Source organism: Vipera berus (assembly GCF_964194415.1).
Source record: "Vipera berus genome assembly, chromosome: 2".
Taxonomy (NCBI): domain Eukaryota; kingdom Metazoa; phylum Chordata; class Lepidosauria; order Squamata; family Viperidae; genus Vipera; species Vipera berus.
The window spans coordinates 168153253-168178485 of record NC_138203.1 but is presented as its reverse complement, the minus strand read 5'-3'; the positions used below and the strand labels follow the sequence as shown (position 1 = coordinate 168178485).

Here is a 25233-nt window from a genome sequence, read left to right as displayed (position 1 = left end):
TTTGTGCTTCTTAGATTGTAAGCCGCCCTGAGTCTTAGGAAAAGGGCGGGATATAAATGGATTTTTTTTTTTAAAAAATGATCTACTGAAGAGTAATGAAATTGCCACATTTGATATGATGCTCCAAAATATCTCACAGAAATACCATATTAAGTTAAAATTTTGCCTATTTTCAGTTAATTGCAGTACACAAAGCAAGGCTGCTGGAAATAGCAACAGCAATAGGGCTTATATACCGCTTCATAGTGTTTTAAAACACTGTCTCAGCAATTTACAAATGTCAGCATGTTACCTCCAACAATCTGGGTCCTCATTTTACCGATCTTGGAAGGAAGCCGTGTGCCCTGTCAGGATCGAACTCCTGGCAGAGGGCAGAATTAGCTTGCAATACTGCATTCTAACCACTGCACCACCAGGGATCATCTCATTGAAATCTCATTGAGGTATGCAGGCTAATTGAACACAATAGCCTTGTTTAATTTTGGATGTCAAATTGTGTAAACAAGACCATTGCTGGCCAGCTGAGCAAATGTTTAGAACCTTGACTGAAATATAAGTGCTACATACACATTTGCTATATTTGGATAATGACTGCCTTTCTTGATAAAGTAAATACACCCATTCAGTGACTTTCAAAGTCAGGAAAGATTCCATACAAATTATGACCACACAAAAACACTGTTACTTACACAAAGAGGCAAAATGAATAGCTGCTTAAGAAATTATTGATCCTCTAAACACTGAAACAGGGTTTCATATCAAACCTCTCCCTCTCTCTTCTTAAATTCCTCTCTATTTTTATTTTAGCTCTCTTAACAGGAGGTGTGTGGCAGGAATTCATAGCATCCCATTTACCTTCTCATCAAATTATGTTATTATTGCTTTCTAATTTTAAATGTGCAACAGAGAAGTCCTGACATTCTGCTGAGAAATTTAGCCAGCTACCAGATAAACTCAGAAATGTTGATCACAGAGGCTGTCTCTTTTCACTTTAATATATTTTTTGAACACAGCCCCTCCCCTTCCATTTCATTCAGGCATCAGCAGCGTAGGAATTGAATACAACTCTCAATCTTCACTTGCCTTCTGCACACAAACTCATCTCTCTGACTTTCTTCTAGAAGCAGCTGTCAAACTAATAATAAAAGTTTTTGCAGACTCATAACTGCCCCAGTTATTTACCAAAACTTCTTAGAATGCTTGGTGATTTTCTTTTAAATTTTCATCCTGTTATGATCAGGGGTTGCGGCCAGACAATTTGCCAAGCAGTGACAAGATGACAAGTCAAATCTGGATTGAAGAGGGCACAAATATTCATCCATCATTAGAAGAAAAACAAATTTAGCACAGGAACCAGCAGCACTTATAAAGACCACCAATAAGCATCAAGCTCCCTGCGCCCTGTGCGTTCCCACAGAGAGGGCCTCCTCAGGGTGCCACCGGTCAGAGAATGCCGACTGGTGGCCCCCAGGGGGAGATCCTTCTCTGTGGGCGCCCCGGAGCTATGGAACCAGTTACCGGTTGAGCTCCGGACGGCGCCCGATCTGCGCTCCTTTCGCCGCGATCTGAAAACATACTTGTTCGAGCAAGCCGGCCTGGCCTGAGGGGGGATTGGTGGGGTTTTTATCATTTTTATTGGGGTTTTTACTATGTATCAATTGTATTTTAATCGGGCATGCATTTAATTATCTTTTAGTTTTTGTAAATTTCTGTGTTTTATTCTTGCCCTGTACACCGCCCTGAGTCCTCCGGGAGAAGGGCGGTATAGAAATATTAATAAATTAAATTAAATTAAATATCTTTCTTTATCTCCCATCTCAATATGCTGCTGATAGTTAAGCTAAATTTTACACACCTCATTCCATCTCTCTTGCTATTACAAAAAAAACCCACTCCCCAACCCATGAACTTTCCAAATGTATGCCAGTCAGGACAATTCTTCATGAAACAGGGTAATAGCCATGACTCATTTTTTCATAAATTGTGAGTGTGCCTAGGGAACCAGTTGTCTGATGTGCCCTGGTAGGATCCACACCCCTCCTTCCAATTAGCCCTGCTGATAATTTCATGGCACCTCTCCAAGAGATCCCATCTCACACAATACAAATGGAGCAATGATGCAGAAATGCAGTAGTCCTGTTACCTACCCTCCCAGGACCCCATCACAAAGCATAAGATGAACCACAGAGACAGCTGAGATGGATTCTTCCGAAGAAACAAGATCTCCCAAAATTTACTTACACCCCCATTTCAAATTCAGCACTATACATTCACTGGCTTGAGTTCCTTCGTCAGCAGAGTGCAGAATCACCCACTACACAACACTCTAGCAGGAGGGGGGGGAAAGTGCTTCAAGCTTGTTAAGCAAACAAAAGCCAAGGCTATCCCAATAAAGTAAACAGGACTCTAACATATGCAAATATCCCAGCTAGTGAGCAGGAGTTCAAAAGGATATTAGACTTTCAAGCCAGAGGAATGTGGCATGCTCTTCAAATGATACACACAGCTGTTCATCCCATCTTCACGTGTGCTGCACTCTAGCTTTAGGACTAGCCTCAAGGATGACAGCTTCTAAAACAGGACAAAGAAAGAACCTGCAAATGCACTTTTTCAGTATATGAACTGATGACAATCCTGCAAAAGGGATTTCAAGATTCAGAAAGCCCAGAACTCAAGAGAGGCAAAGTCTGGGATATAGCAACCAGCAATTGAGTACTTCTTTCTCCAACATAGTGGCTTCCAGAAACACAGAGCAATAATGCCTCTCATGGAAAATGAGAGAGACTTTTAGCCTGGGAAAAACTGGGGCATATTACAAAGATCTCCTGTCATTAATCAAAAATTTAGAACTCTGTCACCTACAATAATCCAATCCCCACCCCTACCACACCCAGGTTCTGCACTTCCTCACTGTGCGAACAAATACAATAGATTATTCCTGGAAGCTTCCTCTGATACTGGAATTTTTCAGTACGGAATGTAACAGAGGTCCCAAAGGAAATTGAGTGGGCTACAGTATTCTGAATAGCAGAAGCTTTCAAAAATATAAGACATGAAACTGAACTCACATGCACTTAGCTGATTCAGTAAAGGTGCAAAGTAAGTCACTCACTCACAAGACTGTATTCACTATTCAAACTCTCAAATCAAGATGAGAAAATTGCTTAGGAATGCTGTCTCTGAGAACTGTCACAAAATGACACAGTAATGGACCTCACCTCACAGCCCAAGAGAGGAGGTGTCTGTTTCCTACAGGAAGTGGAAACCTCAACTGGAGATTCCCCTTCGGCACTGAAGCCATGTGAAGTATTGCCTGTGTTAAGTTTCAAGAAAAGAAAAGCTTTCCATAACCGTGACCTTCCTGTTCCAATAGCCAAAAGCAGCCACATTCCCACAGTACAGTTATTGCATTCTTTGACCAGGTGACAAAATTAGTGGACCAGAGGAATGCTGTGGATATAATTTACTTGGACTTCAGTAAGGCATTTGATAAAGTAGACCACAACCTACTACTTGATAAGATAGAAAAACATGGGTTAGACAGCATCACCACTAGATGGATTCGTAGCTGGTTGACCGGCTGTACTCAGCGTGTGGTCCTCAATGGAACTGCATTTACATGGAGGGAAATGTGTAGTGGGGTGCCCCAGGGCGCTCTTCTGGGTCCAGTGCTCTTCAACATCTTCATCAACGGTTTGGATGAGGGGATAGATGGGGAACTCACCAAATCTGCAGATGACACTAAGCTGGCAGGAATAGCCAACACTCCAGAAGACAGGCTTAAGATACAGAAGGATCTTAACAGACTTGAACATTGGGCGATATGTAACAAAATGAAATTCAATGGTTAAAAAGGTAAAGTTGTACATTTACGGTAGGCAAGAGAAACCAAATGCACAGGTATTGTATAGGTGGTACCTTGCTCAATAGTAGTAACTGTGAGAGGGATCTCGGAGTCCTAGTGGACAATTACTTAGATATGAGCCAGCAGTGTGCTGCAGCTGCCAAAAAAGCCAACACAGTGCTAGGCTGCATTAACAGAAGGATAGAATCAAGATCACATGAAGTGTTAATACCACTTTACAATGCCTTGGTAAGGCCACACTTGGAATACTGCATCCAGTTTTGGTCGCTATGATGTAAAAAAGATGTTGAGACTCTAGAAAGGATGTAAAGAAGAGCAACAAATATTATCAGGGCCCTGGAGGATAAAACATATAAAGAACAGTTGCTGGAATTGGGTATGTCTAGTTTAAGGAAGAGAAGGATGAAGGGTGACATGATAGCAGTGTTCCAATATCTCAGGGGCTGCCACAAAGAGGAGGGAGTCAAGCTATTCTTCAAAGTACCTGAAGGCAGAACAAGACGCAATGGATGGAAACTAACCAAAAAGAGAAGCCACCTAAAACTAAGGAGAAATTTTCTGACAGAACAATTAATCAGTAGAACAACCTGCCTCCAGAAGCTGTGAATGCTCCAACACTGGAAGTTTTTAAGAAGGGAATTGGACAGCCATTTGTCTGAAATGGTATATAAGGTTTCCTGCCTGAGCAGGGGATTGGACTAGATGACCTCCAAGGTCCCTTCCAACTTTATTATTAAGTAAACCAATTCCTATAATCCTTTCTCTTTCAATGATGATTGAAGTGTGACTTTAGCATGTTACCACAAGCAAAGTCCTGAACTTGGGAAAAAAGGTGTAGCCCTAGTCTAGGTCAAAGTCATGAATATCTAGCTAAGAGGTGGATCAAACAGGATTCAGAGACTAGAATGCCTTCAGCAACTACTAGCCAGAGCAGTTAGTTCACATGAAAGCAGGATGCTCTACATAATTCTGCCCTGAGGACATATTACAGTATTACAGAATAACAGAGTTGGAAAGAACCTTTGGAGTCTTCTGGTCCAACACCCTGTTCAAGCAGGAGGCCCTATATACCATTCTGGACAAATGGCCGTCCAATCTCTTCTTAAAAACCTCCAGTGATGGAGCACCCACAACTTCTGGAGGCAAGCCATTCCCCTGATTAATTGTTCTCACTGTCGGGAGATGCCTCCTTAGTTCAGGGCTGGCTTTTTCTCTGATATGCTTCCATAGCTGTTCACCCGTAGCGCTAGGGAGGAGAGGATAGATTTCACCTTCAGCTGTGCCCATGGAGGTTTCCACCTGAGCTGAAATCAAAAGAAACACCAGACTGTCTCTACATGTGCCAATGAATTCCTGCAGGGAGTTATTCATGAGACCCCTCCTTTCTCCATGCCACCTGTATAGAAGGTTGGACAAAGCCAATATAATGCATGCAACAGTGAGGGCAAGGCACGTCATCCCCTTCATCAAGTCTCCCTCTTTCCTTTTCGACATTGACTGGATCCTGGTGGAACAGATCCAATCCCAATCCAATCCAATCCAATTCTAGAGTAGACAGCTTTGCTTTGTACCAGCACTGTAAGGTCTGGAGAAGCAGAGCCACATTCCTTCATCCTTCTCAAAAGGTAAACCATCAACCTTCCTAAGATTTCTGCAGTGAGAGCAGGGAGTGGAATGGGGGAAAGTTCATCTCCAGCAAATTGCCTTGGGAATGACTGAACAGTGAAACTATTAACCAGGTTCCTGAGAGAATATTGTGCAGATTCAGCTGTTCCTTGTCTACTTTTTAACCCTCTGCTACCCATTCTTGAATCTTTGGCACCAACCCCTTGGGTGGAGGAGGGACCTTTGTTCCTCAGCTGCAATAAAAGATGTAGCAAAGGACAAGGACATCATTAACCACCTGTTGATAAGGATTTGTGTCTTAAGCCACTTCCAATTAGCATTATCTCCCTTAATAGTCCTTAGGGGAAGCTGTGCAGCTAGTTGGAGAGAAAGAGGATTGCCATCGCCAGCAGCAGATGCCACATCCTGAAGTTTATTTATCAGCAAGATCATCGGCAATGTTTTCTGTTCTCCTGACATCTTGAGTTTATTCTATCTGCAGATTTTGAGAGAATTTGGCATAGTTCATAGATTACTCTGATTAAGTGGTTACATGCTTTCAGAGTTGCTTACCAGCAAGATATGGAATACTTTACATGTTAAAATCCCACATGACAGATGTTTGAATATCATGGCTGTTATGTGGAGTTATGCAAATTAACACTGCTTGCTGCCCCAGCATCACCAAAACCAACAAGTACAGAAATGAGATTTTGATTATACAATCACCAAGAAAGGAAAAACAACATTTTCTCATTCTGTAATTGTACTGCTCTCTCAGATAGATAGATAGATAGATAGATAGATAGATAGATAGATAGATAGATAGATAGATAGATAGATAGATAGATAGATAGATATAGATAGATCTATCTATCTATCTATCTATCTATCTATCATCTATCTATCTATCTATCTATCTATCTATCTATTTCTGACAAAACAATAGCTCTTTGTATGAATATAAAAATGCTATGAGAATTGATTTAGAACTGTTTGAATTCAATTAAAATTACTAATGGTTAGCAATTCAGTCACACGGTGAAATGTACCAACAATTTAAGTGTAACAAGTGCCTAGCAAATTAAATGCACTGCAGTTCTTTCCTTGAAGCAAATTAAGAGTTTGTTTGCTATTTTATGCAAATTAAACTTGTATCTAGGCATATTATTGTAAGTTCTGCCTATATTGCAAAGCCTTGAAATTAAAACTTTATAAAAAATGTTCTAGCACTCTATGAACTTTTTCAGTTCTATTGCCAAAACACTGTACAGCAAGGCTACTGAAATACTTCCAAACAGAAAAAAGTCAACTAAAACAAATTGAATCTTTTTTTAAAGGAGCTGTACAATAGATAACCGAGGTGCACTTAGACAAAGTCTTATAAGATGGAAACCTAGGAGACATATTAGAACCACTCACAGTAGTTAAGATGCTGGGTGAGAAAAAGTGAAGCACAGGTTCCAGTCTCCCCATAGCTAAAAAAACCTCATGGAGTAACTTTGCAGCAGTCACTCAGCCCAGCCTAACTCACAGAGAGAGAATAATAGAGAGAAGAGAGCTCTGTGTTGTCTTGATCTCCTGAATGAAAGGCAGGATAAACCTGATAAATATATTTTTTTTCAAAAAACCAAGAGTGGATGATGTAAGCAGAACAAGGAGTGCAATATTACATAACTGAAGAATTATGTCCTGCTTTGTGAAGAGACTATTCTCAATGTACTTTGAATCTGAGGCCCTCCCATTTTGCTCTTTGTTCCATTTTTATCTTGCCCTTCCCTCTGAGATGTTCTGAATTGTCAGTCAAGCCTAACTTTTAGATGTGTTGGATGAAGACACCTCCTATTAGCTACTCAATGCTCCTGTATGGGCAATTTATTTCTTATTTCTTTTCAACGTGCAAGCAACAGAAAGTAGTCCCTCTCTTCTCTAGGCTGCACCGTGATGTCAGAAAACAGCCAGTGGAGCCTGGAAGTGGTGCAATTATCTGAGCAAAGCACCTTCACATATGCTCTCACCTGGGTTTGAAATCTATAAAATTCCAGCAAATGTCTCTCCATTGTAATTATGCTGTACTGGTTGTAATTCATTCTTGAGTGACATGAATAACATGACATTAGATCATCCCAAAGGTTCTTTGCAAAAGACAACTGGACTTTTTTAGTTTTTTTCCCTTGAAAACATTTTGCTTCTCATCCAAGAAGCTTCTTCGTTCTGAATTCAAGAAGCTTCTTGGATGAGAAGCAAAACGTTTTCAAGGGGAAAAAACGTAAGAAAGTCCAGTTGCCTTTTGAAAGCACCTTTGGGAGAACCATGAGCTGGATAATTTTTTAACTTATTGTAATTGGGTTTTTAATCAGAGTTATAGGGGTTTTAGATTTTAATTAAGGAAAATGTAATCTATTTTAATTGTTATTAATTTTTGTATTGTAATGTTGTTTTAATTGCCTTGTGAACCGCCCTGGGTCCTACGGGAGAAGGGCGGTATATAAGTTTAATTAATAATAAATAATAAATAAATAATTGAGAATCTCCATAGATATGGCATTAGATCATTCCCAAGTTATTAATAATGTCCCTTAGTGTTACTCAGCCATAACAGAGAGGACATAAAGCCAGTCCTTATTCCTTTCAGAAATATGAATCTAAAAGCTGTAAGTGAAAAATGGCTTTTGAAGAAGAAGTTGCTCATCGTTCCTCATCTGATGGATTCTTCATGACACTAAATAGGGCTAGTTATGCTAAAAACAATGCGATGAAAATGGGTTCTTGAAAACTGCCAGCTAACACAACATCATTTTAAGGCTAAGAGTGGATTTTAAACTGGGTTTTCCTAACCGTATTCTAACAGTGAAGAACCAGTAGCCACATATATCACAAAATAATTCCCAGAAGCCTCTACCTCCATAACCCAAGATACAGGCAGCTGGTTGTTATCCCTCCATTCAGTGGTGGGATTCAGCCAGTTCGCACCACTTCAGTAGAACCAGTAGCTATTTTTTTTGTTGCCCAGGCCCAGAATGGACTTCCGGAAGTGGCATCTGCACAGAGAACCGGTTGTTCACATATTGGAATCCCACCACTGTCTCCATTATATATAGAAGAACTTGACTTCTATTTTTCACTCTGATTTCTTCAGTGGCTCCTCTCTCTGCTACCAGCTACCAGCCTGGCCCTGCTAAGCACTGAAAACTTTCACCATGAACTGTGGCTGCCTCTCCTAATGAAGAGGTCAGGATGGACAAAGGGAAGGAGTCATAAATGTTCAGGAACGATTAACAGACCTAGAGACAAGTCACAAGCAGGGTAAAGGAGGAAGTGCTGACTCAGCAGCTTTGATAGCAAAAATCCATTTATTCTTTCCTATCACGGCCCTAGGCAGCATATTTTGTGGTAGGGTGACTGCTATCTATAGGAAAAGTGAATTCACATACCAAGCTATTGCTTGTTTTTTATTTAATAACTTGTTAAAATAAACACCCATGGTTTATTAAACACCAATGGCTTATTAATTAAATACCAAAGCAGTTGAAATGATGTTTATTAAATAAACACCCAAAACAGCCAAAAATGAAATGGATAATTATTATAGAAACTGGCCTCAGGCTAGAGAAATACAGTACACTACAGATAATCTCAGGGAATAACTGGAACAAACCGTGACCCCAGAACACACAAAAACACTAACAGCTACCATATTAAGGCTATCTCTCTAAGACAAGCTGAAAAAAGGAAAAACAAAACTCCAAACCAAACAGCTCAAGCTAAACCCAAGCAGCAAAGACATACCTGAACCCAAATGAGTAGTCAACAACACTCCAGCTGCCATTATCAAACCACAAAACATATCCTGCAGAAGGACCTCAATTATAATATAGACAATACAAATCAGGTAGAATTTTTTGCAGCCTTAGAAGCAGCATTTGAAATCATAAGGGCACACCACAAAGACGCAAGAAAACATAAGGCAACTATCCCATAGACCGGAAGAACATAGAAACAGAACCAACTCAGAAGTGGAGGAAACAGAAACCCTCAAAAACATAAGAAGGACCAAACCATCACCATCTTCCCAGTAGATAAATGTCAAACCACAATTGTCATGGAGAGACAAGAGAGAAGATATACAAAGGGCCAAATAATTACTAGAGGACAAAGAAACCTCCCTCCCTATAAATACCAACTGAGTCAATCTGATCAGGAGAATCTTGAATGACCTAACTAAGAAAGGTTAAATCACAAAAGAAGAACAATGGCATATAAAAAAGCAGTAGAGACCATCCTCCCACATTTCTATAGATGCCACAAAATACACAAGTCTGATATACCACTTCATAAATCCAACCAAAAGTTGGGCACATTTACCCATAACTTCAACTGGGAAGCTGAACTTCATTTTTTTCCCTTTCTTTCAATCGTGTCCAATTCTTGGAGAATTGCCTGGACGTGTCCCTGCAGTTTTCTTGGCAAGGTTTTTCAGAAGTGGTTTGCTATTGCTTCCTTCGTAGGGCTGAGAGAAAGTGACTGGCCCAAGGTCACCCACCTGGCTTTATGACTAACATGGATCTAAAATTTACAGTCTCCAGTTTTCTAGCCAGATGTCTTAACTATTACACCCCAGATTGACTCTAGACCAGTGATGGTGAACCTTTTAGAGACCAAGTGCCCAAACTGCAACCCCAAACCCACTTATGTATCAACATGTGCCGGACGGACGTGGCCCATTGCGTGGGTATGGCCCATTGTGTGGGCATGGCTACGGTGGTAAGGGCAGACTGGGTGGGACTAAAAAGTTCAATCAATCAATTCCAACTTTGCAAGATCTTTTTTTTCCCATGAGAAGTTGAAAATGGTTGATTGATTGAACCTTTTGGTTTTTTTGCACATGGTGGTAGAAGCCTAAAGTGAAAAGGTTTTATAAAACCCAGCTGAAGGCCTAGGACTGGGGCGACAGCACGCGTGCCCACAGAGAGGGCTCTGCGTGCCACCAGTGGCACTCATACCATAGGTTCGCCACCATGGCTCTAGACCAAGCTAAATCCCAAAATACTAAGGAATTCTGAAAGCTTGGCATCTAGATAAATCAGCCATCAAAAGACACACAGAAAACAAACCATATTATACTCAATTCAAAACAGAAAATAAAAAAGTTAAGAAGGAAGCAAAAAGACCAGAATACTTCCCCTCCAGCAGCCAACACCCAATTAAGCAGGGATTAACACTAGGCAAATAATCAAGCAGAAAAACAACACTTTATTCAAGGAACTACCAAGGAGAAAACTATACCTTCGCCAAAAAAGCAAGCTACTCTGTGTATGTGTGTGTATTTTTACAAATAACTCAAGGCAGTGAACATATCCAACACACATTCCTCCTCCTATTTTTCCCACAACAACAACCCTGTGAGGTGGGTTGGGCTGAGAGAGAGTGACTGGCCCAAAGTCAGCTGGCTTCCATGGCTAAGACAGGACTCGAACTTACAGTCTCCTGCTTTGTCGCCTGATGCCTTAACTACTAGACCAAACAGGGAAAGACCCTAAACTTATTGGTTGGCACTGATGATACATTACTGGGTAATGAAATGTCTGCAAGCAAACAACCAGCTCAGAGCACCAAGGACTCCATAATTATCAATTAGCTGGATTCCTAAAACACAATAGGCCATAAACATTGATTTACAAATCACAATGGTTGGGTTTACACAACAGGCTAGTCCAAAACTATTTCAATCACAGCCCAGTGTCTAATGCAAACCTATCCATAAACTTAATGTCACACTGCACAGCATCTAACTTCGAAGTATTTGCCAAATTTTAGAGAACTGGGTTCATACTCATGCTCAAATGCTTGAAGCATAAGTAAGAAAGAAAGGGGGGGAAGAAACAATTACAGTATTTGGGTTCTTTGCAAAAGGATAGGTATCAATGTCCAATAAACATTCTGAATGTAACATAAAACATATATTCTATAGGAGCTAGCAAGAAGTAAGCTGATTACAGATTCTTACACTAGATAAAGCTTCAAATCATCAAAGCATATTTTCTTTACCTCTACAGTGGGGACATATTTGGGATTTAAGCCTTCTTTTTAAAAACATTTTTATATTGTTGCAATCTTTCACACACACCCCCTCACATTTACTCTATGATTTATGTTCTTTTTTGCCATGGGAACTTTCCTGCACACTTTAATTGTTTAATGTATGAATGAGTTATTTTGAGATAGTGTTATGATCTACTGGACAAGAACAGGAATTGAAACAGAGATGATTATGGGCAGTTTCCTCCAAGAGAGAGGAATTCTACTGCATCTCTGCCTTGTAAGAATTATATAATAATTGCAGCCATTACAGTAAAGCTTTGGGGGACAGTAGCATAAATTCCCTCCCTCGTGAAGAATGGTTGACATCACTCTTTGAAGTGAAGCCATAGTCTCCAGCACATAAAGTTGAGAAATAATTCATTTACCTAATTGCATTATTGTTCATTATGCAATTGCACTAGCTGTTCCCTCACAAAATAATTAAGAGTACAGCCTTTGGGAATCATCACAAAAAAATATAACAATTCTTTATTCTGCTGCCCATTTAATTTGGGGTATTCTGTTAAAATAAACACACAGCAAGCCAACAAACATATCTACATGTGAATACACTACTGTTCCAATTTCCTTTCCAAGGTACGGGAATGTAGCAATGGGGACAAACTAGGAGCATTTGCAAAACAAGAAATCCAGCTTTTGTAAAATTTCAGCTCAACTAAAATGAAAGGCTAGTGAAATAACTAGATAGACTCAATGATAGACTCAAATGACTTGAATGTGTTCTCTAGAGAAAAAAGTCCAAGATACTAATTCAAGTATCAGGCAAGTACAGGGCATAAAGGTTCAAAAGCTCATTCATCCCTGAAGTTTGCTATTGATGAGCTAGACCAGGGGTCTCCAAATTTGACGACTTTAAGACTTGTGGACTTCAACTCCCAGAATTCCCCAGCCAGCCAAATCTAAAAGTTGCCAAGTTTAGAGCCCCCTGGGTTAGAGTAACTGACTGTGAACTTCATGCTATGTCATCAGACACATTACTTATTTGGTTCCATGTTAGTGTGATATGTGATCCAGATCATTATAAACTGTCAGTCATGCTTTATGGTTCAGACCAATATATGAATCCAGACACTATTTCTCTGCTTATCTGATAAAAAAAAAGCCATAAGGATCAGAGGGAGGAGAAAGAGAATGACAAGACAGGTCTGCCTCTTCGGAAGTAGGAGTATTAAGATCAGAAATGAAAGTTCAGTTTGCAGAGTTATTTATTAGCTTTGCAGATTTGGTTTATGACTGATAACGCACTGGCTTGGAAATATATCAGCTACACCCAATGGTGCTTGCATGCCAATTTAAGTGCATAAGGTCAAGCTGATTTATATTTTAACTGGCCTTTTAAAGTAAGCTTAAGCTTTCTGTATTGGTTGGGGACCACTGGATTCCTAGGGAATCAGAATGACACACATACCTCTCTTCCTCAATCTTTTTCTCTCTCTCATTTTATATTTGTATGACATCTTAGTTCACTTATACAAAGCAGGTAATCATTACCGGTATATTCCATTTTTTTCTCCTATCTTTGCTCAGTCTACTTGTGCCAAACTGTCCTATCTAGTGTTTGAAAACTGATATATCCAGCTATTTAAGGAGATCAAAAGAAAGACGAACCAACTATTGTTCCTCATTAATTGGTGCCAATGTTTCAACAGATTGTTTTAGATATGGTTACTACTTGGGAGATTTCAAAGACAAATCTTTGACACCAAGGACAATAGATTAGCACCTCTAATGTACAGCACAGGACAATGGTCTGAGCTGCAGAATCAGGAAAGGAATCTAGTTTTAGATAAATAGTTTGTTTACTAATTTGTCACAGAGACCTTTAGCAGAAGTGTATTAAGAAGGTGAAGGAATTAAAGGACACGCTTGAAGGTAGATTCACTCCCTTTTGTTCCAGGAAACTTTTGTGGAGATATTCCAAACCAACTCTTATTCTTGTAAATCAAATTCCAGTGGTAGGCAATCACTGCTTCAAACATATGCTCTCTACGTGCTAGGCAGTAGGAGAAAGAAAACTCTTTCTCTGGCTTCAAAGTCAAATTAGTATTTCATTAATTGGATTCAAGGCCTTAACTGATACTACTCATCTCTGTTAGGTACCTCAACACAAGATCCCTGATCTACTTGGAAAGCTGGCTATGTGGCACACTCTCAGCTGGGTCAACGATTTTAGCCAGATTGGAGTCATTTTAAATCAAATTAATTTAGGAAGAACACTAAACAACTTCTACATCATCCAAGCTTTTTTGACAAAGCGTGAGAATTTTTACAAATTTATTTCCCTTAACTCTTATATCCGTGGTAGAGAACCTATGGCACGAGTGCCACTGGTGGCATGCAGAACACTGTCTGTGGGCACACGTGCCATCGCTCCAGTCCTAGGCCTTCAGCTGGGTTTTATAAAACCTTTTCGCTTTAGGCCTCCACCACCATGTGCAAAAAAAAAAAAAAGGTTCAATCAATCATTTTCAACTTCTCATGGGAAAAAAAAGATCTTGCAAAGTTGGAATTGATTGATTGAACTTTTTAGTCCCACCCAGTCTGCCCTTACCACCGCAGCCACGCTGACCCAATGGGCCACACCCACCCAATGGGCCACACCCACCCAATGGGCCACGCCCACCCAGCACCTGACGATACATAAGTAGGTTTGGGGTTGCAGTTTGGGCACTTGGTCTCTAAAAGGTTCGCCATCACTGTCTTATACCAAATAAAATTCCTTTTTTAGAGAATAAGCTTTAAATTTTAGAGAATAAGCTTTAAAAGCTTTAAATAAGCTTTTAACTGACTCAAAAAGCACCATTTAAAGAAATCTGAATGATGATAGACATTCAGTCCCAAAAGTTATCCTTAGTTTGTTTGTTTGTTTGTTTTTACTAAGATGGTGCTTTGCTTGTCTGTGGCTGCTTCAACTCTCAATAGTGTTGGACTTATGGAGGGGAATGAATGATCTATCTGTCTAGTTGGGCCTACTGGTTCAAGGCAATGGGGCAAGAGAGTCTCCACAGTTTCATTCAGACTGGCAGGAAATTTAATCCCAATTTAGCTCTATTCTCCACTGGTCTCAAAGCGGAAAAGGATATGTGGTACATTCAACTTTGCTTGGGCTCCTATCCCAGAGAACCTGTTTTATCCAATCTAATAATAGGACCAGCTCATTTTAGAGCAGGGGTGTCAAACTCAATTTCATTGAGGGCCGCATCAGCATTGCAGTTGCCCTCAAGGGGCCGGGTGGTTATGGCCAGGGTGGGCGTGGCCTACTGGGTGGGCGTGGCTAGAATGCGTATGGCCTACTGGGTGGGCATGGCCAGCTCCACATCGTTCGCATCAAGGGTGTCTATGGGGGCCTGGGCAGGAGTGGGACAGATCTGAGGGTCTCTGGCAGAAGGAGGGTCTCTGGGCCAGGGCCAAGGCAGTGGGGGCCGTTCCCTCACTGTTTCCAGGATGGCTTCACGGGCCACATGAAACCACTTCGCGGGCTGGATCTGGCCCCCGGGCCTTGTGTTTGACATGTCTGTTTTAGAGCATGAGCTGTGAAGGGACAGGGCTCACACACTGAGCACTTAAATGATGCCAGGTTCAATCAAGCTGGGGTATAATATTAATAATAAACATATCAAATCCAGTCTAAACATCTGACCAACTATAATTTTTCCATTGGCATCTGTAGGAAAACTATAATTTCCAAGTTTCCTGAATGCGATTCAATCACAAAAGTGAGAAAAATGGAAAAACTGAAAAAATGATGTTAACATTTTATGGGAGTTTTGCACATACAAACTGATCACAACACAACACGCTCAATACTTGAAAAGAGCCATTTTTGTAGAAGCCGCAACTATCAAGGCAGCAGAATCAAGCAAAAGAATTGGAAAAAAATTATAAAACATAGAGATCAAATGATCATAATAGGTACATCATGAGAAATATCTACAAAGGCATCCGTATCAATGTATTTGGTGGAGTGACAAAATAGATTTTTACAACTAAATATTTTAGTTGTATATAACAACTATAACAATTAGAGCTTTGTAAGAAAAACTTGCAGATTTTTTTTTTAAAGGGGCATGTGTTACAGCTCATGATACTATTTGGGTAACTCCTAGAATATCAACCAAACCTGTGATTGGTTTTGCTTCATTCCTTAGTGAATAAAAACAAATAGCAATGTCATTTATTTTATAACATAATGTACAGTTATCCGGGTAAGAACAGAAAAGGCATGCCTGAAATCCAGCATCGCTGCTGTCAGTCAACACAGAGACTTCTAGAGCAGGCAGACCAGCGTCTTTTTTTAAATGGTACAGACTCATCAAATGTATTCATTTAAATATTATTACTGTCAATCCCTCAACTAGGAAACCAAAGGTATGAATGCTAAAACTGCTTTTTATTACTATAGTTACAATAACATAATCTTTCAAGTCTGAATACACTTGCCCTACCCTCCTTCCTGCCTTTATGTTCACAAAAAACTGGGGGGGAATAAGCGTGAGACTATTTCTTAAGTATCAACAAAGAAGAATATTTGTAGCTCAGGGTTGAAATGAGGGGGGTTTGGTGCTCTGTGCTTTTTCCTTGCAGACATTTCATTATCCAAACTAGCGCTAGTAAGGAATAGGGTTTGCTCTCAGCTTGCTCTGTCAGTGTTGGAGGGAATGGTCTTAATAATAATAATAAAAGTTGGAAGGGACCTTGGAGGTCATCTAGTCCAACCCCCTGGTCTTACAGGTGCTTTGGTTGGCTGTTTGCTGTTGGCTTGTTTGGTAGTTTCTTGACTGGGGTTATCTACTTTGGGTAATGAAACCTCTGCAAGAAAACAACCAAGCTCAGAGAGCACCAAGGCTGACTTCGCTTTCTTAGGTTACATTTCTGCCCTGGACTCAAGATTTCTTTTGTCTGACTGTTGTCTCGACGAGGCTCTTCCTCATGTTCCTTCTGCCCATTGCAACTATGAACAGGAAGAAAAGAAGTCCTGACCATTTTCCCTTATTCCATTCTTCAAAATTCATTCGTTAGAAGAATCTGCAAATACTGCAAGAGTCTCCATTTAAATATTTAGATAAATAGTCATTTGCGGTCACATATTTAAAATTCCTAAGCAAATAAACATTAACATTCTTCTCTGTCAGTTAGCAATTGGATTTATTCATGTACTTTAGAAGAAAACCCTGGTAAGACCACACTTGGAATACTGCAGCCAATTTTGGTCACCCTATCACAAAAAAGATATTGAGAGTTTGGGGAAAAAAATCAGAGAAGAGCAACTAAGATCAAAGGCCTGGAGCAGGGGTGTCAAACTCAATTTCATTGAGGGCCACATCAGCATTGCGGTTGCCCTCAAGGGGCCGGGTGGGTATGGCCAGGGTGGGCGTGGCCTACTGGGTGGGCGTGGCTAGAGTGCGTATGGCCTACTGGGTGGGCATGGCCAGCTCTACATCGTTCACATCAAGGGTGCCTATGGGGGCCTGGGCAGGAGTGGGACAGATCTGAGGGTCTCTGGCAGAAGGAGATGGGACCAGGGCCAGGGCCAAGACAGTGGGGGCCGTTCCCTCACTGTTTCCAGGATGGCTTCGCGGGCCACATGAAACCACTTTGCGGGCCTGATCTGGCCCCCGGGCCTTGTGTTTGTCAGGTCTGGCCTGGAGACTAAAACATACAAAGAAAGGCTGCAGGACTTGGGTTTGGCTAGTCTAAAGAAGAAAAAGAAATAGGGGAGACATGATAGCAGTATTCCAGTATTTGAGGGGCTGCCACAAAGAAGAGGAGTTTGTTGAAGATGGATAAAAGCAGACTGCTGATTTGGGGATTTATTAATTTAAAAAGTTTGTTGATGGGAAGAAGGAAATTATAATGTGCAATAAGGGAGAGTAGGGGTGCTAACTGCTGTATTTGTAATTGTTGCAAAGAAAATTAAAAATAACCTCTTTAGCTATTTCTTTTTTATTGCTTTTTTTGTTATTCCCTTTTTTCTTTTACCCTCTTTTCTCTCTTTTCTTATTTCTTCTTCTATGTTTCCATTGTTTTTTTTTAAATTAAATCTTTGAATAAAAATTATTGATAAAATTATCAGAATAATTAGAAGTGGCAATGGAACTCCTTCAAGTACAAACAAAATGCTTACTCTTATGTAAGCCATACTAACATGTTACGAGAATAGGAAAGATGGAAAGGCATACCATTCTGCTTACTTACTAGTAAGGATTAGGTGTGCTAATCAGTGTTTTCCAACCTCAGCAACTTTAAAATGGGTGGACTGGCTGGCTATGGAATTCTGGGAATTGAAGTCCACCCATTTTAAAGTTGCTGAAGTTGAGAAACACAGTGCTAGATGACTTCTGGGACTTCCACCATCCCAAAAGCTGACCATTGATGACTGAGGCACTTTGAAGAAACCTAATATTGGATAGCATACACTAATTATCAGCAATGCTCAGTTTCACACACATTTCTGAATAAACAATGGCCTGCTTCATACATTATAGTAAGCCTTAAGGTGGATTCTTTGATCTGAGTTCAGCATGTTGTATGAAGCCAGACTTTGAGGTTTGGAAATCATGGTTTATACAACTATTCATTCCCAGCTTGGATGATCTGTACATGTGTAGATCTGAATTTCTGGAATTCCTCAGTTAGCAAAATCATCACTAAGAATTCTGAGAATTGAGCTCTACATATCTACAGCATACCCAACGTACAAGAAAGGCTGTTGCTGACACAGTTCAATGTATGGACTCACTGTATGACTTTTTTATTTAAAATGTATGTATGTATTAATTATACTCAGTGAAATTCAGGGTGGGTCTCAATAACACACGTTTTGGAAATATGTTCAAGCTACCACAAGCAGGCTAAATGTTCACATATCTTTCTTCCCTTATCAACTTCCAATGTCATAAGATACATTGGAGCAGTGCAAATGAAGCCTTGCTGCTCAGCCAGATGAGAGGTACTGTATAAATTGGGGGTCCATGAGAAGAAGAGGAATAAGCAGGAAAAATGGACTTCTTAAAACTTAGTGACAACTATTTAGCTACCTCTCACAGGTCAGCCTTCAAAACCCTACATGGGCAATTTTCTTGGGGTGTTTCATAACAAAGCTGCATATCCATCGATTTTATTTACATATAACTGGCCTAGCCCATTAAATGTGGCCCTAATTGAGCATATGGTGCTTATCACTAATCCTCTCTTAAGAGAGTTAAGGTTAGGATTCTGAATCTATGTGAAGCCCTCTTTTGCAAAGTTAAAACTGGACACTCAAGAAACATCCCACAGAAAGCAAAAATTCTCAGAAGAACTGTGGAATGTAAGCAGAACTACCTGTTTACAGGCAAATGAAATTAGTTTCATTTTGTCCCATAATAGCGTTGAAGGAGCAGAAAGAGTAGTAAATTTCTGCCCGCTCCATCAATCTTCTCTTAAAAATGGGAAGCTGACAGCTCCCAGCGTGTTTTCTGGGCCCCATAGAAGCCTTCCTAGAATATAAGAATGATGAGTAGCTGCAGTACACTGCTGTTGTTGAAAATAAGCTAGCGTGCTCATAAGAAAGAGAAAGTGAGGCAGTAATTTAGGGTTATTCTGGGGGAGAGGTCAAAAATGTTGCAGGGAACAAATGGACCACATTTGCTTTCTTGCAACCTTCTCATAAATGGGTGTTTATTGGTTAGCTCATTCCTTCCCTAGCAGCCATTTTGTGAGAACGCCCATAATACACTCAAAATTCCAGATGCCTAGCAGTTCCAAACAATCACGGACCCATGCTTTCTGGGAATGGTGAGAATCCTTTCCCTTCCCCCCCTCCCCCAAGAAGTAACCCTTAACTAATGCAGATATGACTGTCTGCTTCCAGTGGTTTGCATATAGTTTCTAACCTATCAGGACAAAAGAGGCAGGAATCAAATAAAAAAGGTACTGTAATATTCTTTCTTTGTCACAAGATTTATAGACAGTAGCATACAGTATTAAGGATATTTGTTTAAGCTTTTTTGTTTTGTTTTGTTTTTACTGGATGGATCATAGTGGAGTCTGGAAGATTTGGTGCTCCAATTAAACAACCTGTGCTTTGGGTATTCCTAAAGGGACACGGTGGCTCAGTGGGTTAGGACGCTGAGCTTGTCGATCAGAAGGTCGGCAGTTTGGCAGATCAAATCCCGAGTGCCGGGTAACAGAGTGAGCGCCTGTTAATCATCCCAGCTTCTGCCAACCTAGCAGTTCGAAAGCATGTAAAAATGCAAGTAGAAAAATAGGGACCACTACGGTGGGAAGGTAACAGCGCTCCGTGCACCTTTGGCATCTAGTCATGCCGGCCACATGACCACGGAGACGTCCTCGGACAAGCGCTGGCTCTTCGGCTTTGAAACAGAGATGAGCACCGGCCCCTAGAGTCGGAAATGACTAGCACGCATGTGCGGGGGAACCTTTACCTTTACCTTTTACTACAGTATTCGGAGTGATAAAACTACTGAATTCTGCATCTGTATCTTCCCCTAATTATTCATCGACTTTCCATGCCGCTGCAGCTTTCATGTCACTGTGTGCTCTCACTAACTCTATTCAAATCGGGAAATATGCTGTTTGAATGTCAATCTAATATGGAAAAACCAGTTTGATTTGATCTGGAAGTTCAAATCAAGATGTCAAATCAGGTCAGTTTCATTTGGATTTCCAAAATGAAGGGGAAAGAGAGGAGACGTTTCTCAAATGCACTAAAATGTCATATCATCTAAACGTCTTTGAAGGCATTTAAACCATTCAATTTAGACATAGCCTTCACGCTGAACATGCGTACAGTTATACGTTTGCAACTGGAACTGCTATTGGTACTAACAGAACTAGAAAATCTATTCCTGGATAAAACCTATCTATGTTGTTGCTAAGAGTTTGGTTTGATGGCCCATAATAAATCAGTCAATCTGTGCTGCAACCAAGAATGTAGAATGGGTAGGAATGTAGCTAAGGATTTATATTAGACTGAAAACAAGACTGAAGAAGCAGGAATGTTTATAAGCCAACTCCACCAATGCTGAGGTACAGTGATAGGTCCAAATGTGCAACTTGAGAACTGTTGTTCTGGATGACTAGAATCCCTTCAGTTGATGCCAAACCTGTTCCCTTCCCCAACCTTTTGGACAGGAGTATAGGCAAGATGATGCCTAGCAGGGATTGTGGCAGCCATGGTCCAAAATATTTAAAAGGATAATAGACTGCCCACCTTTATTAAACATTCCAGCAAAGCTGACTCAAGTCCAAATTGTATCCTGTCTACAGCTGTACATTACACATACCCCTGCTAGCCTTTATCTATAACCACTTCTCCACAGATATGAATCCAGTCAAAGTCAGGTATTCCACCGCCCCATGGCAGACATTTATGATTTAAACTAATCTAATCAAGCTTTGGGTTACAACACTTATCGCAATCACTTGACTTGATCATGGGAAGCCTGTACTTCCCTCTCTTATACATTCCCTATGTGTACAGCTTTCACTTTTTTTTTAAGGCAAATGACTTCTCTGTTTCACAGAAGGTTGTTGCTGGTCATATTGCTGTAAGTCCAGTTTGATCAATGCTTAATAATAAACACTTTCTCAAGTGTTGGCAGAAGGGCCTGACTTTTTGTCAGTCCACTCCAGGGGTCTTCAAACATGGCCCTTTTATGACTTGTGGACTTCAACTCCCAGAATTCCTCAGCTAAGCACGCTGGCTGAGGAATTCTGGGAGTTGAAGTCCACAAGTCATAAAAGGGCCAAGTTTGAAGACCCCTGGTCTAATCACATCCAGGATTCCAAATACCCTAATCCTGATTTCAAACATCTAGGATCATATGAATATTCATTCCCCTGCATTGCAACCAGCTTTTCAGCAAGTGCTCATTCCTAAAGCCTCCTTTCAAGCAAAATCAGAAATAGAAAGCAGCACAAGAGCAAAGTCCTGGAATATAAAGGGAGTTACTACTATTGACCTGACAATGGTCCAACTGCTGATTTTATCAGCAATCTTTCTTTAATTGCTTCAGTTTTTAAAACTCAGTTTAATGGTTTCAGCACATTTCTACATTTGTTTTGGGAGCTATCTGAACAAAGGTTCCTACAGCAAAAGACTGAGGCCCATCATCTCTCCCTCAAAAGTTAATTGCTAACAGAGGAAGTCACAAAATGCACTACTACAGGTCTATAAGCAGACATATATCCACCACAGAACCTCGGGGGAACATTTTAGATTTCCAAGACAGAGAAATGCTTCTCAGTCAAAATTATTTTAATAGGATTCTAAAGTAAAAGAACTGTTTTATCATCAGCTTATTTCTTAAATATTTACAGATTGCAGAGAAAACCTTGTTATTTATATTAATCCATGTTAGATATTAGTTAAAAAAACTTGTAAGGCCTTAATAGTTGAATGAGCATGTTGATCCCTAAAGTATGATCTCCTAAAGATTTAATGTATAGTCTATCCTCAGGAGAGCTAAGTTAGTTGATATACCAAACAGGGCCTTTTTGGTTACAGCATCTGTTTGTTGAACCTTCTCCCCAAAGTCAATTTAGCTTCAAGTTTCAGCAAGCTAGAATGGAATGGAATAGAATAGAATGGAATAGAATAGAGCTGGAAGGGACCTTGGAGGTCTTCTAGTCCAGCCCCCTGCTTGAGCAGGAGAACCTATACCATTTCAGACAAGTGACTGTCTAGGCTCTTCTTAAAAACCTCTGGTGATGGAGTGAGTGCCCACGATTTCTGGTTGACCAAGCCATCTTCTTCCTCAAGTTCACGTAAAAGTAATATGACCAGCAATACTTGACTACATATCTTGGAATTAAATCTACCTCTCTGATCAGTGGAACACATTTAATTTCTCCATAAATCAATCTAGAATGTATAAAAGTAGCAGAAAAGATCTGAGCTCACTAAATTATTTAGGTAAGTGAAAAAAATTTAAAAATTGAATAGGTTGTTTTAAAAAATGGGGAGGAAAACAAGATTCAGTGGCAGGAAACAATTCCAGCTTCCTGTTCAGATAACTGGGTTTCATTTTTCCTACCCCTCTGCTTTTAAAACTTCAAAGTTCTCTATGCCCTGCAGGGTTCAAGATGGGGCCAGTTTCACTGAGACAATTAAAAATTCACCAGATGTTTAATATCAGGTTATGATAGCTCAAATAAGCAGTAAGTACTTGATTTGTTTTATTCTATGCCTTCCAGAGTTTAGGAAGTATGCAGGAAGGTGCTAATTATTTTTAAAGCTTTTTAAAAAACTTAAATGAATTCCTCTTGCTTTGATTTAGCAAAGTAGCAAGGGAAAAAAGAAATTAGCGTACATGAAAACAAGCCCCATTTATCACACCAAAATGCCTTTACTTTTGCTAGAATGTGATGACATAATGAAATAAAATAAGGTGACCTGACTATATTTGTGCAGTAAACCACAATATGGTAATTTAAGTGGAAGGCAACACCCCACTTTTTGCAAGTATCTACTGGGAAAGATAGCCTTTCTTTAATAACACACACTCGGATTTGGAACACAATACCCAAATGTAGCTTTAGCATATTGGGAATGAAGCAGATTGAAGAAGGCTGCCCGGAGAGGATTTCAGCTTTGATGTGCCATTAACCATTTAAGAAATAGTTTTATAGGGGAGGAGGAGTTGTTGTTACAAAGAGTACCAGGCACCACTTAATCTCTTAATTCAGGTACAGGGGAAAACTGATGCGATCTAGTAGTGAAGCCCAAATCCTTCTTTCCGCTTCGCTGATCTAAGGCTAGGAGACAATGACAACGCCCCCTTCTCCCCGAGCTTTAAAGGAACACCCGAACTCGATTTGGGCTGCCGGATCACAGGCATGCCCGATTCTCTTCCCACGGGGTATCTCTGACGTCTGGGAACGCAGCAGACATCAGAGACTGGCAGGGGTCACATTGCAGAGCCTCTCTTAAATTTTTCATCCGAAATCTGCTCTCAGCTTCTCCGCAAGCCGAGGCAAGGGGCAGCACTACGCAGCCGTGTGGCTGCTGCCGGCAGGACTCAAGCTCGGTTCTCACCCGGCGGAAGCCACCCATAGCTTTCTTTTTTTAAAAAAAAAGAAAGAAAGAAAAAGAAAAAAAGACCCGGGTCCGGGGTGGCGGGTGGGAAGAAGGGTCACAACTGTTGCCTTCCCTTGGATTTCTCTCCCTCCGAGTCCTCCTCCCTCTCTAGTCAACATGGCTACTCACGCTTTCTCGAGAGTAACGCAGTTTGTCGATAACGTCAAGAGAAGCAACCTTATCCACATCGCGTCAAAGGGAATTTACGGGCTGGGGAAGAGAATCTAGAAGAGTTTGGAACTTGTTTGCTATTTATCAAACAACAAACAGCGAAAACTTTTCATTACCTGCTTCTAAAGCGCATCTACTTGTCATGCCAGATCTGCTCGGAAACATACCATAAACTTTGTTTAACGTGCTTTCCTGCTTCTTTCCGTCAGTAATCCTCGCCCAACCCACTTAATTGTATATTAGCTTGGTGGCTCCGGCAGATTGTGTGCTTTTTTTTATTTTTATTTTTTGAGCCGAGTAATTGGCAGAAATTCAGTGGAGTCTACGGTAGTTCCGCCGGCCCCCGCAGTAGTAACGTTCGGAAAACCTCGCGGAAAGAAAGAAAAAAATAATTGAACAGGTGAGCTCTTGCCGATTGTGTGATGGGAAGTCCTCGCCTGTGGAATTTCTGCCTTCCGCGTTTTCAGATCAACAACCTACGGACCTTTCGACCTTCTGCATTCGTAACCTCCCGCTTCTCCCTCCCGCGAATGAGACTAAGATTTTTTTTTTTACCCGCTGGGCAACGTGGTTGTTTTCCTCTCCATCGGCTTTCATTTCGTTCTCCTGCTCCAGCTGGGCAGCTTCCTGCTCGCCGCGCCTCGCCTCGGGTTTCTCCGGCAGCCCACGAATGAATTCTTCGCGGCACTCCAGGCCCAGCTTCTGCAGATGCTGGTCGGTCTCCGAGTCTACTACCAGCAAGCGCACCGACCCCGGCGAATTTCGGATGCGGTTCACTACTTGCTGGTGACTTTCCTTCTCTACGTTGTCTCCGTTCACTTCTATCAAGCGGTCCCCAGCCTTCAGACCGGATTTTTCGGCCGGGGAATCGGCCTCCACCAGCCGGATGAACTGGCCCGTTTTGCCCTTCTCCCCGTGTAGATGGAAGCCGTAACCGTTCGGCCCCTTTTCCGGGCAGCACAATCGAGGCAAGAGCCGCTGTTCGCTCCCTCCCCCGTTGTCCATGTTTCTCCTTCGATCGATCGGATGTCCCGAGACTCTCAACCGGAATCAAAGAGTTTCGAGTTACTTGAAGGATGCAAAGTCTAAGGCAAGCAACTTGCCTGGAGCAATCCGGCTGTCCTGCTTCGGAACAGTAGCAGGTGTTTCCAGGGCGGGTCCGGAACGATTTGAGAGCAACAGGATCCCGATTACGAATGTATTAAGAAGCCTCTGCTCCGCCAATCACAACTTTAATAGGTGTCTGAGCGTTCCAGAATGTCATTGACATTTTATCAGAGGGGCGGCCACGATTACGAATGATATCGTTGGACCAATGAAAATCGGGAGAAAGGAGTTGCGACGCGCTAAGCACGCCTCCCAAAGGCAAGGACAAATCGTAAATGGGAACGGAGGCGGAAACATGCAA

General features: G+C 41.0%; 1 protein-coding gene across 1 annotated transcript in view; it reads right to left on the bottom strand.

Annotated features, from left to right (window-relative positions):
• Positions 1–25049, bottom strand: part of NHERF1 (NHERF family PDZ scaffold protein 1) — a 71784-nt gene extending 46735 nt beyond the window's left edge. Inside the window, exon 1 of the mRNA XM_081321884.1 lies at positions 24381–25049. Within this exon, the coding sequence (XP_081178010.1) occupies positions 24381–24830 (450 nt within the window). The 5' untranslated portion in view covers positions 24831–25049. The remainder of the gene's footprint in view (positions 1–24380) is intronic.
• Between the last annotated feature and the right edge of the window lie 184 nt (positions 25050–25233).